General features: G+C 40.3%; 1 protein-coding gene across 2 annotated transcripts in view; it reads right to left on the bottom strand.

Annotated features, from left to right (window-relative positions):
- SEMA3D (semaphorin 3D) overlaps positions 1 to 14,199 on the bottom strand; it is a 140,460-nt gene that overhangs the window by 46,248 nt on the left and 80,013 nt on the right. The window contains exons 6-8 of one of the 2 annotated variants that reach the window (XM_058022757.1): positions 10,241 to 10,334; positions 6,878 to 7,006; positions 372 to 514 (exon numbers count right to left, since the gene is read on the bottom strand). In XM_058022757.1, the coding sequence (XP_057878740.1) occupies positions 372 to 514; positions 6,878 to 7,006; positions 10,241 to 10,334 (366 nt within the window). The remainder of the gene's footprint in view (positions 1 to 371; positions 515 to 6,877; positions 7,007 to 10,240; positions 10,335 to 14,199) is intronic. The other variant, XM_058022758.1, reaches the window with a different exon arrangement.

Here is a 14,199-nt window from a genome sequence, read left to right as displayed (position 1 = left end):
CTAAGGAATGGGTTTGTACATCCATGCATCAATGGACACTTTCCACAAAATCCCAAATACCTTGGCACTGTGCTCACTTTGACTCATCAACCCTCACTGGAAGCTCATGAAATAAAACAGCATTGTTGCACTGAAGGTCAATACTTTACTATTTGGACACAGGATTATAATTTATAAACCTATTAGCTTTTTAAAAGAGGTGCACAGTCAATATCAAGTCTATTTTATGCCAAGTAAATTTCTGATGGCATTAATAATCAATGCTCACAAAAATTACTACAGCGGCTCATTGGGTAAAAAAGGGGAAAATACGTTTCTCACAGAAATAAACAACACTTGCTTAATTTTTATCAAAAAGACAGACTCCTCACCTTACAAACTCTCCCAACTCTGGAAAGGATGGTCTTGTCAGATGTGCCACTATCTTGAGATATTTCTCGAAAAAAGAAGTAGATTTTATCATCATCTGGGTTATAGGTATCTGGGATAGGAAAAGTCCCAATGAATTTTGCTCCTGGAAATTAAAAGAAAAAGGGGGTTAAAAATTTGAAGAAAAGCCTTAGTACTTGCTGCTAAACTCTGAATTTACATTACCTCTTTAAGTGAAATAAAAATATTATATAAATATGTAGCAACAACTTTCTTACTAACTCCAAGTGAAAATCACCATGATGTCTGAAGTATTTACTCTCAGGCTAGTGTTTTTGTGTGTGGATCTTACTACCACTTGCAAAAGTATGCAGCACTGGTTATCATTCTTTGTTTGGAAATAGAGTAAGTCCCAGTACAAAGTATTGCCTACACAGATTTACCTCACTGCTTTTTCCTCCAAAATGAAGCTAAGTAGATTTTCTGAAATCACCTGGTAGAATTTAAATATATTTAATTAACTCATGGCAGCAGTTATCAGTACAGAACTATACTACTGTTTACTAGAGATAGCTTGCAAAGAAATGTTTCCCACATATCTGTGATACAGCAATCTTACTGACTGTATCTACCAAATCTGTGGAGTTTTTAACTTTTTTTTTTTTGTCAGGGTTGGGATTAAATGTATGAGATGGTACTTTTTGTTTTGATTTAGATGTTTATTAGTTCTTTTTTATATTATAGTCTCACAAACTGTGAGTTCTGTAGTACTTCATTTTAACAACCTAAAAAATGGAGCCATATCTCTCCCTCTATAAGGCTTTTTAACGATAAACTATTTAATTGAGAAATGATACTTAAATTATTTTCACTTTTTAGCTCAATAACTAACTACTTGTAGTTTGTAATGTGGACTTTTTATTTAATTATACAATATCACCCAAATCCAGGAAGAAGGTGAAGAAGGACTAGCTTCTGCTTTAAAACTTCTATCTTGTTTTATATATATTACTATTTCTAAAGCTTTAAATTCTAAGTTTTTCACTATGTGATATTACACACTTCTATTCAAACTATACACTAATAATCTTAGTTTTATCATTTAATTTTGGAAATTTTCTCTATGGCCTGAGGTCAAATGTAGTGGTCTCTTGGGGGTCAATGTTTGTCAGCACAAAAGTCTAAAATTCTCAGTAACCAGGGCTCTAACACAAACCCAACACAGTGCCATGCTAGGATTCCCCAGTTAGCACAGCAAACTCCAAAACTGGTTGGTCTCTCTTAAGGACCCAGCTCTTGGATGTTCTTGGAAACAGACTGGCTGTATCAATGTAATGATTTGTTTGGGTTATTTAAATCTCCTTTTTGCACAAAATGCCTTGTTGTGGCATGCTGGGCCATTGCATTACTCCTGGTCACCTCCAAGGCAAGCGTGGGTGTCTGTCTGCATCTTGCAGGCATGCTTACAGGGCCAAGATGTTCCTCACTGCTCCCAAGATCCCTCATCCATGGCCTCCCATCCTGCTCTACCTGCCCACTAGTTGAGGGCTTTTGTTTTCAGTGTTGGGGTTTCTTGTTTGTTTGTTTTCCTTTTACTTTTGCACTAAAATCAGAAACTGGAGCAATTCCAGGGTCCATGACTGCAGCAGAGCAGCCAACAACCCTGCCTTGCACAAATGAATCAGCTACTTGGGGCAGGGGTTCTTAAGACATTCCCCAGTGTGCAGCAATAGATGAGCTCTTCTGAGGGCACTTGGATCAATGGTGCTTTTCTTTAAACAGAAGTGGCTATACAAATACAGTGCAAAGAGACCCTTGACTCTAAAATACATTCTTTCAGCAATAAAATACACAGCCTTTGTCCCCCAGTATCAGGTAGGCTGCAGTAGAAAGCAATAAGGAGGGCGGTGTAAGAATGCAGAGCAAACAGCACACTGTTTATATGGGGGAATACTATTATCAGCTTTCAATATATTTTCATGCCTTTGTCCTTTTCATAATGATTGTTACTTTATATTAGCCTTGAGGAATTTTCACCATGAACTCCACAGTACACATAGAAGAAAAAGGGAGCCCTTGATTCAAAAGTTTGCAGTCTGAGACAAAGGGCCTGAGACAAAATGGGATGTGTTTAAATGCTCAGCGTGCACCTTTGTGACAGAAGAGTAAATTTATGGGTGAAAATAGTCACAGTGCTGCTTCCATTTTAAACCTTTCTGTCACTAGAGAATGGTGTCAGCAGAAAACATGAAATGATGCAGGCATCAAGATCTATAAATTTAAGTCAGGATTTCAAAACGAGCTTGAGGAAAATATTCCTTACCCCTCAGGGCCTGTAAGGCTACTTTGAAGATTAGATCTCTAAGCATGAATAAATACATAAATATGCTTCTAGTATGGTTTCTTAAATGTTTGGTTAGCAAAATAGCCATTTAAGAGGAAACCTGTGAAATTCTTCTGTTCCATGTTTTTGAAAGTCACATCCTTTTTTTTCCTTAATCCACATTCACAGAACAAAACACTGAATGTATGGGGGGTTGAAGATTAAACTTCATTGCTTTCCTTGGCAAGCCAAATGCAAAAATAAATGTCTCAATACCAATTCCTGGAACACATTTAGAAGAATCACTAACTAATTAAAGGGACACCAATATTTAACGATTTTAAATCACAACTGAAAACACTGAAATTGAAAGTTAAATTCGAACAGAAATACATTGTGAAAGATATGAAGTAAAAATAATTAAATGGAAGAGATTATGACCTCAAAAGCACGTAATGTTCTGTAATTGAGATTTTTGTCTCATCTTTTCTAACCCATCTATCCAAAATATAAAAGTGCATTTAAACTAACTGTGAATTAGGCTTTTGGATTCTTTTCCTGGGAGAAAAAACTAATTATGATGATTTTAAATGGCTGTTTTCCCACAGACAGATCTATCCCCCCCACTATTTGCTTCAGCAGCAGATCTTCCCACATATGAAGTTCATGGTTAGATTGCATGTAACCAGCCCAGGGATTAATGGCTTCATGAGCTCTGGCAATAGATGGTACGTGTCCTGCTTGAGCTTTTTTTATGTGGTCTGATGGGAAAAGCTGATACAGTTGGTTCTTCACTGCAGGGGTGGCTGTTGGTGACCTGCTGGCCACCACCCCCTTCTGAAACCAGCAGTGATTTTTAGCAGTGCAAACTATGGAGAACTTAGGCTCAGAAAAAGAGAACCACAAAGCAGTGGCTGTCCCAGAGCACAAAGAAATGAAAAAGCAGCCCAAAACAGTGGGAAGCAGCACCTCTGTGTAGTTGGGCTGCCAGAAATACATGGCATGACAGAATACAAAGGACAGTGCTTGCCTCATTTAGCAAAACCACCTAGAAGTCAAGCTCCTAACCCATTCTCAGCCAGGTCCTCTCTCAGGGAGGGACAAAGTGACAATGAATAATCCTATTTTAAGACAGATTCCTACAATAGGTGGGGTGAGTCACCCTCTGGAAGTGTCACCTCACTCAGTAAATTACAGAGGCAAGCAAAAGGACTGAGCTCAGACAGGATGCTACATTTGCCTTTTAGAGCTAAGGGAGTTGAATCCCATCCAAAGTTCGCAGGATATAAAGAACTCACTGCCTCCAAGACTTTGCCCTGGAAAAGACGACTAAATTGCTATGAAAAAAGTGAAAAGGAAAAAAAAAAGAGATGAATGCAATTCAAGGAAGCCCTGGTTCCAGCTATGGCCTTCCCTTCCTACGGAGGAGGGAGGAATGTGCAGCTGCTCACTGGGTGCCTGTGTGTGGGGCTGTGGGCGCTCTCTGCCCACGGGGCTGGCACGGGGCAGACTCGGTTCCAGTGGGTGGCTCTGCCATCCGGAGAGGGGCCACCAGCCCCACGTGCCTCATCCCTGGGTGAGACAGCTCCAGCGAGCAGCTGTGGGAACCCCAGATGGCCCAGCCCTGCTCCCCTCTGCTCCAGTGCCACCCTTGCGGGAGGACGAGCACGTGTGGGCCTGAGTCATGGGAAAGATTAGCTGCCTTCCTCCTTCCCCCTCTGCAGAGCTGCTATTCACTCACTGAGATTAGGACATGTCTTAATTAGCCAAGACAGAGATGCCCTGCAAGGAACTGGAAGGTATCCCACGCATTTTTCCCTCGTGCTTTGTCTTTACCTCCCTTCCCTCAGGGAAGGATAATTTTGTTTCCAGAAACAGAATAAGACTAAACTTTAAAAATATTAAGGTGCATTATAGCAAAACTTCCTTGGCCCTCTGGAAAAAAACAAGCTGTACATTTTATGCTTATCCTAAGTAAAACATGAGTCATGCATGGTAATAATTTATTTCCAATTGTACAATTATCCAAGTATGTACAACTTTTACTGGAGGTCTAACACATGCTTGGTAAATGGGCAGTAGAAGAGGGGATTTACATGAGATGGGAGTTTTAAATCTGAAATCAAGTAAATATTTTCTTTATACCAATATCGGGTGAAAGCACAGAAGTATGTAATTGGTAACATTACACAATAAACTAGAAATACATTGGCCACCCTACGGCTTATTGCAAAAATGATGCCGTCATTTCAAGTTGCACTTCAAATTTTCTCCAACCTTAAAAGGACTGTTTCAAAATATTAAAAGCACCTAGTTTATGTCTATGCCTCTTAGTATAACACTGAATGGATTGTGTTTGTGAAGTCTTAGACAGAATTGTGGCTGTAGGGTTTTATATGGCTGGAAACAAGGTAAACCTGATATATAGAATATATAGGGTCTTCAGTGTTTATATAGTGTGGGGCAATTTTCACCTCACAGTCTAGCACACTAAAGCTGTTTTTCAGACCCAGACATATTAATATACTGTTCTCCTTAGAAAAGTTTCACAAATACAGATGCTTTAAGTGAAAACAGAATAAACTGCGAATCAATCTAAATGAGAGCGGAAAGGCAGACACCTCCCCCCCCACTAAAACATTTAAACATTTCTCAAACCTATAGTTTATTCTGTTTTCTTGTACTGTTCCCTTGCCTCAAACTGCTCATGAAGAAACAATAATAAGAGAAAGACATGTTTGAAAATGTATTTTTAAGGTACAAGTTCTTTTGGACTGGCAGCTGAACCCTGTAATGCTCATCAATGTGGATCTATACTAATGATTGCACCAGATGCTCCTCAGGGCCAAACCACAGCAAACCTTTGTTTTTACCTTATTACTGCATCCCTTAGGAAAGCAGCTGCCCAGCCACCTTTCCATGCTGAGCATCTGCAGGCCATCAGTGATAAAACTGGATATGCAGTTGCATGGCTAATTAGAATTAGAGAACTAACTCCTGGATGGACCCATCATAATGGTCCATATCACAGTCCATTTCTGCTCTGCACTGCACAAGAGGTGTGTGGAAATCAGAGATGAGATGGGAGAGGTGGGACAAGAAAGACTTTCAGCACAAGAAATGAAAGTGGGATAGGTCAGCGGAGTGAGATTCTTCAATCTCCTATTTGGAAAGGTAAACATGACTTTTAAGTGGCTTTCTCTCCTTATCTCGCAGTAGAAATCCTGGAGTTATGGAGTTGCATCTAGATAGAAATTTAAGGCAACAATACAGAATGAAGAGAAGGGACAGGGAAAAATTATTAAGAAAAAAAAAGAACATGTCCTCTTGTTGAGGTCTCAAGGAGTTAAGAGGCACAATTATCCTTTTTAGAAGTGTCTGCTGGGAAGACAACTTAACCCTGTGGTCAGCAGGCCCTGGCCTTACACTGCACCCATAATAGTCACACAGGCATCCTGAGCCAGGACCAATGTTGCCACATCTTTAAGGACAGTTGACAGCTAAAAGGGGGATGCTTTAATTGAGCAGGGTTAGCTTGTGAGTGAAGTTTTCCATGTTACTCTGTGTGTGGTTTGAGACTGGCTGGGTGCAAATGCAGCCAGTTTTTCAGAGGGTTTACTAGCTCCCAATGTTTTTTAACAGGCAAGAAAAAGAAGTGTTTTGCTTGGGAAGCTATTTTAGTGTGCCCTTAGTGGTTTTAAAATGATCCTCACAGCAACAAAGGGTATTTTTCCCCCTAAAAAAGAAAAAAAAAAAAGAAAAATACCTCCTAGCAAAAAATGTGGGATTTCTAGTCTGTTGTTTCAACATGCTATATAGAACAGCTTCTAACAATTGGAAAATACAGTTTAAAACATGATTCTGACAAGACTGGATACAGAAGCATTTCAGTCATGATATTACTTCAGTGGTAGGATTATACACAGATATACACATCAAAGACGGAAACTATGATTAAGTCTTATGCTCCCACTCTTCCCTTAATTAGCATTTTCACCTCTGTGACTCTTCTCAAGTGCATTTCTGTTCCACTGAGCTTTTTTAAAAAAGCCTATGTAATCCAAAGCCTCCATGGTACAATATCTATATTTATAGTTACTGGACATATATTTATATAAGGAAGGAGCTATTAACTTCAGAGGCAGGCACAATGCAAATGACAACAGCATATGTTTGGGATCTTACCAGTAAGCCAGTAATGTTCAGAAATGTCAGTTCTGATGTAATGGTGGTCGTGAGAAGGGCCCAGAGAACGTGTCAGAGCAGTGTCTTTGCCAAGGAAATCAGAAGCTGTTCCAGCATAAAGATACTCATCTGCAAATGAAAAAGAAATAGGGTTCCTACAGCTGTGGCATAAAAAAAAAAGGCTATTTACATTTTGTTGGGTGAACAACACCTGTGTTTAATTGGTCTATAAACTAATTTAATGCTTTAAAATATTATTGGGTCATATTTTAATGGGTTTTTCGGTTCTGTGAATTTATATACTTTTAAATGAGAGTGATATTTGTAACTATATGTCTGAGAAATAATGCAGTCAACGCCTAATTTTCAGATCTTTTAGGCACTCGGGGAAAGTAAATTTCCCAGGCTTTAATGGGAATTGGGCTCTTAAGGGTATAAAGGTCTATTTAATCAGAACACCCTGTCCCATGCACCTGGGAGCCAGGGTGAGGGCATGGCCACCTGTCCATCCCAGCTACTCCTGTGCCCCAGGACTGCCATGGCCCCAGTGGCTTTGCTGCTCCTGAGACAGAAAAATGGGATGGATGCTTCCCCACTGGAATGCTGCAGCCTGGCCCATTCCTGGAGCAAGGATCTCCATCCAACACTTAATTCACAAAGACTAATTCAGGCACAAATCCAGGGAATTTCTGTTAATGGCAGGAATATGGCTACAGACACAAATCATCATTTTAACACAGAGTGCTCTCCCTGAAATAAAGGACACATTTTGCATAAATAAGGCAGCCAGAATTTGCCTCACCAGGACACTACATCTGTAACACAGTGCCCTGAGCTTGCTGCAACTGCAGTCACTATTTGGTCTTCTGCCCCTTTTGTGGGCAATGAAAATGCTAAGGAATGCACAGTATTTTCTGTTTCCCTTCATATCTCAGTACTTTTCAAAAAGAAGCAAAGAAACAGTATCACTGTAAACCTTTTTTTTTTGCTTTTTTACCACATAGTGCATTTTTAAATACTCCTTCTTCTGTAAAATAACAAGCTTTATTTGTGGGAGAGGGTTTTTTTGTTTTGTTTGATGACCTGCAGAAATAAATCTCTTATTCATAAAAACAAAAAAGTTCATGTTCATAAATTATAATTTTACGAAAAGCTATATGATACATAAAAATCCCCTTCCAAAAGTTCTTCATCCAGGTTTTCTGATACTCCTGGGTTGAAACATTTCACAAGGTCTTTCAGAGAGAAGCCTTTGTTGAGTGTGAATGCAGAATAAATACCATTCAACTCTGATGTTTGTGCTTTCATTTGCGAAAGATGTAAATGCACTTAAAAAAATAAGATCAAGGGAGGGAAAAAAAATCAACAAACCAACCCACAACCCATGATCCACAAGCACTTTATTTGTCCAAAAAAGATCTATCATCTTTATTTTTACCTCATTATTATTGTTACTTCTGTATTATTTCCATGACAGTTGTGGAAAGCACATCTTTCAGACAGCATGTTCCCTTTGTAAAGAAACAATCGCGCATTCTGAAAGGTATTTGTCATAATGAGGGATGGGCAGGGTAATTGGTGTTTGCTAAGTGACAGGCACTCTGTGATCGATACATCTGAAGGGCCAACAGAAATTCTCCATCCTTGCTCAGGCTCTGCTGACAAGTCATTTTCAGCACTTCTCTCAGCATTTGGTATCTCTCATTCCAAGTTTCTGTAGCAACCTGAACAGTTTTGGTGAGTGGTAATTTGTGAGGATGGATGATGAACAGGTGATTTTTCAGTCAAAAAACTACTTTTTCCAATTTATCTATAAGTCTACTTGAAGTGATATGCCATCTAATATTAGACTACCTATTTCTACGAAGAATGAAAATTACTCAGTTGCATTAACTTACATATATGAGTGAAAATATAGTTAGATATGACTTAGCTCGTAAATGTGTAACTGAATAAAAAGTGTTCTCTGAAGGATATAAGTAATCTATACGGCCATTTGGCACATTAATAAAAGTAAATGGAGAGAAGTCACATGCCAAGGTTACTCTGCTCATTAATGGCAGAGATGGGAAATGATCTCACCTGAGCTCAAGAGCAGCATCTTACCCATGAGCTATACTGCTCTCCTAGTTCACTTGGGAATAAGGTAAGCATCCAAAGATAGACCAAAACACATTCTCTGGTCAGGCCTGTAACTCCTTACAATGCTTCTTGTGCATTATTGTGAAGCACTTGACACCAGTAACAGTCAAAAAAGAGTACTAGAATACCCTGATCATTAATTTTATCTCGCTCAAAAATTGTTATGCAGCAAAGTTCATGTCTTAGCTAGCTAAAAGACAGCAGCCTCTTCATTTCACAAGATTTAATAGAACAGTCAGAGCATGACAGTGCTACTGAAATTAGGCAATGCTGTAATAAATCACAGAGTTCTACTGCTTGCATTAAAAAAAAAGTTTAAAAAAAAGTTAAAGTTTCTGGAACCTCATTTTAAAAATAGACTTCACGGTCATTAAAGAGGACTAGGGGTCTCTGAGAAGAATAAGCACAGGCTTTAATCTATTGTTTTTAATAAAGGAAGTCCTGCCCCATCTGTAGGGTCAGAATCACAAATCATCTATCTTATTATCTGAGAATAAAGACTGAACATTAGTCATATTCTTTTTATAACACAGAGTGACCGATACTTCAAAGCACTGTCACCACTGCTCTTTGGCTGCAAATGAAAACGTCATGGTGCTTCACTCTTATCTTGTATTCATATGCTCGACGGACAAGTTAAATGAAAATTGTCCAAAGCTATGAACCAAACCATGACAAAAGTAGCTCTCATAGTGATTTGAAATGCAGAGGTCAAGCTGACATTCCAAATGTCAGACCACACAGTGCTGCGATGCACGCAGCAGGCAGAGTGCACTATCTGCTCCCCGGCTCCCGGCTTCAGAAGTGGCTGCTCGAGTAAATAGAAACCTCAGAAACGTATTTATGGAAATAGTGCATGTCAGCAGACTTCAAAGGGCAGAACATATTGATAATTGCAGAAAGAGGCCCACAAGGGCTTCAAACACTCTCTGTCCATGTGGGTTTTTTTGTTGTCCTCTTAAAGGAGCAATGACTGGGTGAGGGTGAAACTGCCTTCCTACCAAGCTGACAGAGGCTTCACTGCCATTCTAATGCCTCTGTTTGCACTGCTGCCTTCCAGCTCTCTGGTGTCTGCAGCCTGAAGGCTTCCCCAGCTCTGAGAGCACAATGGAAACATGACCAGTGCCAGAGGAGCTCCAGCAGTGGCATCTGCTGAGCCCCTGGGCTCACCCAGAGCCATTGCAGGTCCGAGGGCAGCACCTGGCTCTGGTGGCTCCTTACCTGCCATCACTGAAGCAAATGGCTGCTGGGGATCGAAGGGGCACTTCAACCTGCCAGACTCCAGGTTCTGGGTATCCAAACGGAACACCATCTCCTGAGAATAAACACAAATTCATTATCCTGGCGTGGCTACAGGGAAAAACTTACTTAGACAGCCTGTTCTGCTAGTGCACAAAGTGAAGGTGTGTTAGACCATGCAGCTGTCATCTCAGCATTGATGTTTACAGTCTGTGTCTGTTTTATATCTGGATTTTTTCACTCAGTGTTTTACTGTATCCTGGTCACTCTGTAGTGAAACACAAATTTAAAAAAAAAATACAATTCTTTTCAGAAAAGAAGAGATGCATTGTTCATTTCTACTCCAATTAAAAGCTGGATTGTACTTAAAAGGCACTGGCTTCTATTTGGGAAAGTGCTGATAGACTGTATTGCAACAGGAGACCCTGAAGGGATTCTGGCTGACTCTGAAATTTCTCCAGGGACTGCTGAATAATGTTCACAACAGACACAGTTCAGACCCTTTTAAAATGAAAGCAGCATATGCTGTCTCTTATTATTTTTAACAAGGCTAAAGATACAAGAGATATCAGAATAGTTTCTTCCTTGTAGTTTCCAAATACAGTATGATTAATTCCTGGGCCACAGAACAAGAGCAGAGAGGAATATAAAGAAAATAAGTTATTTAAAAATTATTGCCAATGTTTTCAGTGGGCAATCAACAACTCTATTCCTGTAGGCATCCATTTGAAGCTTTATTATAGTTCTGAAATGCCAGCAGGGATTCTTTTATTTGCCCCTTTCAATGGTTTCCTGAAAGTACAGTTAACCTGAAATCCATAGTGAGCCCTGCTGAAGGCAAATTGATAGCGCAGAGGAGTAAAGTGAATTTTCTGCAGGTATAGGGACTCTTCAGAATTGTACTGACTTTATGAGAGGGGAGCTTTATAAGAGGAGAGCACTTCCTACAGAAGTGCTTTTAACATGTTTTCCTTTAACATGTTTTCCTATCTACAGTGATATTTAAAATCCCAGAAGTGCTCAGAAATCTAATCAATGTATTATAGAAACAAAAAATTAAGAAGCTAGTTTAAAAAGGAATCAAAACATCTCCATGACTTCAACAATTAAAAATGGATTAAGTGATTTTAATTACTTTAATTATTCCATATCTCTACCTTGCAAGAGGCCAGGAGAGTACAAATGACAAGCAAGTATGTTCAAAGATGGCCACATAGAATAAGACTTCACAACACATTAATTCAATTCATCCTTAATGCACATCAGATTATAAATGACCAAACCTTTCTATGTTATTGAGGTGCCTCCTAAACTCTCTAGGCTCAGAAGACAAAAGCCCAGGATATTGAATAATTAAGCTCCTTAAGAGAAAAGAAAAATCAATTCCAATCTGGGAACATAAATTCAATTTCCTCCAGCAATCCTAGCTCATAGGGAGCGGAATTTGATCATCAAAATACTTGTTACCTGACCAAACCTGTGGAAAATCAGGCAAACCAAATTCTCAGGCTGCTGAAGTGAGCACAGCAAGGATAAAACTAAACTAAAAATTAGGCATTTTTTTCCTGACAATGCTGGTGTCCCATTGTTCTTTGTTCTAGGATGTGGAAGCCTGAGCAGCTCAGAGAACCCTTGCCTTATCACATGGGAAGAGGCTGTCTGCAAGCCCAGCAGTACTCAGGGGACCAAGGGAGTTACAGATCAACATCAAATATTTCAGACTTCCCCCAGACAAACTAATGGACACTACCAGGCATTCACACAGAATTAACCTCCTGCTTTCACTTCAGGCAAAGCTTTCAAAGAAAAGAGCATCCCTTGGAGAGCTGTGGCTAACAGCATCAACCAGGCCAAGCCTCTTCTCCACCAGCCAAGAGAAGTTTTGGCAGCGACTCGAGCAATAACAAGACGAGGACTTTAATCCCCTTTAATTGTGTGATCCCGTTGGGGATTTGTACTGCTTCAAAAGCAGTGGCTGCTGTGGTTTTGAGTCACCTGATCCACAGTGTTTTCCTCTCTGTTTTCACAGCACTGGCACTGGCCAGGAGAGCACTGTGCAGATCCACCAGCAGCTTTCAAAGGTCAGCAGAGCACTGCCTGGCTTCCCAGCCTCCATGAGGCTGTCTCAGGGCCTGGCTCTCCTGAGCATCCCACATCTTCCTGGAGAGGCTGCTAATTACCAGACACTCATTATCTGTTATTAAAACCCAGAGATTTAATTTATTTTTTTTAATTTTAAAATGGTGAGGGACGGAAAGAAGAAAAAAAAAATCTAAGAGAATGGATTTCCTGGCTTCAGTTCCTACAAGGAGACATTTTCAACTGCCTGTCAAATTCATATCACTGTGCCTATCCCCAGCACCCTCCTGCCTTGTCACATTTATCTGGAGAGGCGGTGGAAGGATGGTGGCTGAAGAGTGTTTGGGCCTCCAAGAAGGAAAGGGAAAATATGCCTGATGCCATTCAAGGCTGATAAGTGAGTAGGAGGCTGTAGAAGAGCTGCTCTGCCAGAAGAGGCAGGAGCAGTGCTGAACACTGTCCAACCTACCCCTGCAGCTGAGCAACCAGGAGGAATGTGGGAGAGGCAGGACTGGGGGACAGGGAGGGGATTAGGAAATACAATACCAGGATTCTTCTTCCATTTCCTCTCACAAGGTAATTGGTCATGTCTAGCTGAGACAGACCCCTTGTCTAGACTGGCTGGACTGAACAGTCAGACCAAATCCATAACTTCATAAGGTCTGGTGAAAACAACCTTCACAAATGAAGTAGATGAAATGAAGTAGAGCAATGATAGAGTGAATAAAGAATCTTGCTAATGACCCAGAGGTAAATCAGAGCCTTATTTATACTCTTGCTGAGAGCTGCTCTGGTCTATTCAGCTGTGTATTTGATCATTCAGCTAAGAAATCAGCATGATACAAGGGATCTAAAATTTCAGTTGCTTCAACCAGAATATTTAAGGTAGCAAAGCAAAGAAGTCTACAGAATTATTTCATTGTAAGCCGAATTATACACCATATACCAGACAATACCAGGAGCATGAATGGTTTATTAGGCAAAGAACACCACTGTGTAGTTTTCTCAGAGTTTCAGTTTTCTTTTGCATAAGCAGCCCCTCTGGGTTGGTCATCCAACCCACAGATTGTGGGGTACACAATGAGAGATCTCAGTCTGGGCGAGCATTAATTCCTTTTTTCTTCCATGAGGATCTTCCCTTGATTCCACGTATCAGTGACAGAACAAGGTAGAACAACTTTAAATGAAAGAGGGTAGGTTTAGATTAGATATTGGAAAGAAAATATTCTCTGTGAGGGTGGTGAGGCACCAGCACAGGTTACCCAAAGAAGCTGTGGATGCTCCATCCCCAGAATTGTTCAAGGACAGGCTGGATTGGGCTTTCAGCAACCTGCTCTAGTGGAAAGTGTCCCTGCCCGTGGCAGGGGTGTTGGAATTGGGTGGTCTTTTAGAGCCCTTTCTACCCAAACTGTTATGTGATTCTTATTCTGTTTCAGGTTAATCCATTTAGTAACTTTAGATGTCATTTCTTATACTCCAGAATTTTACCCAGCCTTGAAGAAAAGAGAAAGCTATTTCTAAAGCAGCATAGGAAGCCTGCACCACAGGCAATCAGCCAGACAGGTCACATCTCAACACTGTCTGAGAACAGCGCCAGTGGGATAAATATAGCCAAGGTGTGATGCTTATAGGAGTTAAAAAGAGACTTGTGTACTAAGTGGCTGCTTGACACAACACCAGAATTCTTATGTTTTGGGGGTTAGGTCGCAAACATTTACCACTTAGGATAGAGATTTCTTTGTCACCAGCCAATGAAGACCAATCAGCTGCTAAACTTCAGCTCAGGAATATGCCACAAGTGATGGATGACAACCAACACCTCCTCAGTGACCAGACTGCAACACATTGCAAAGTCCTGAGAC

This window comes from Melospiza georgiana, chromosome 4 (genome assembly GCF_028018845.1).
Source record: "Melospiza georgiana isolate bMelGeo1 chromosome 4, bMelGeo1.pri, whole genome shotgun sequence".
In the NCBI taxonomy this organism is placed as follows: Eukaryota; Metazoa; Chordata; class Aves; order Passeriformes; family Passerellidae; genus Melospiza; species Melospiza georgiana.
Note: the sequence above shows the minus strand (reverse complement) of the source record. Positions and strands in the feature narration are given on the sequence as shown.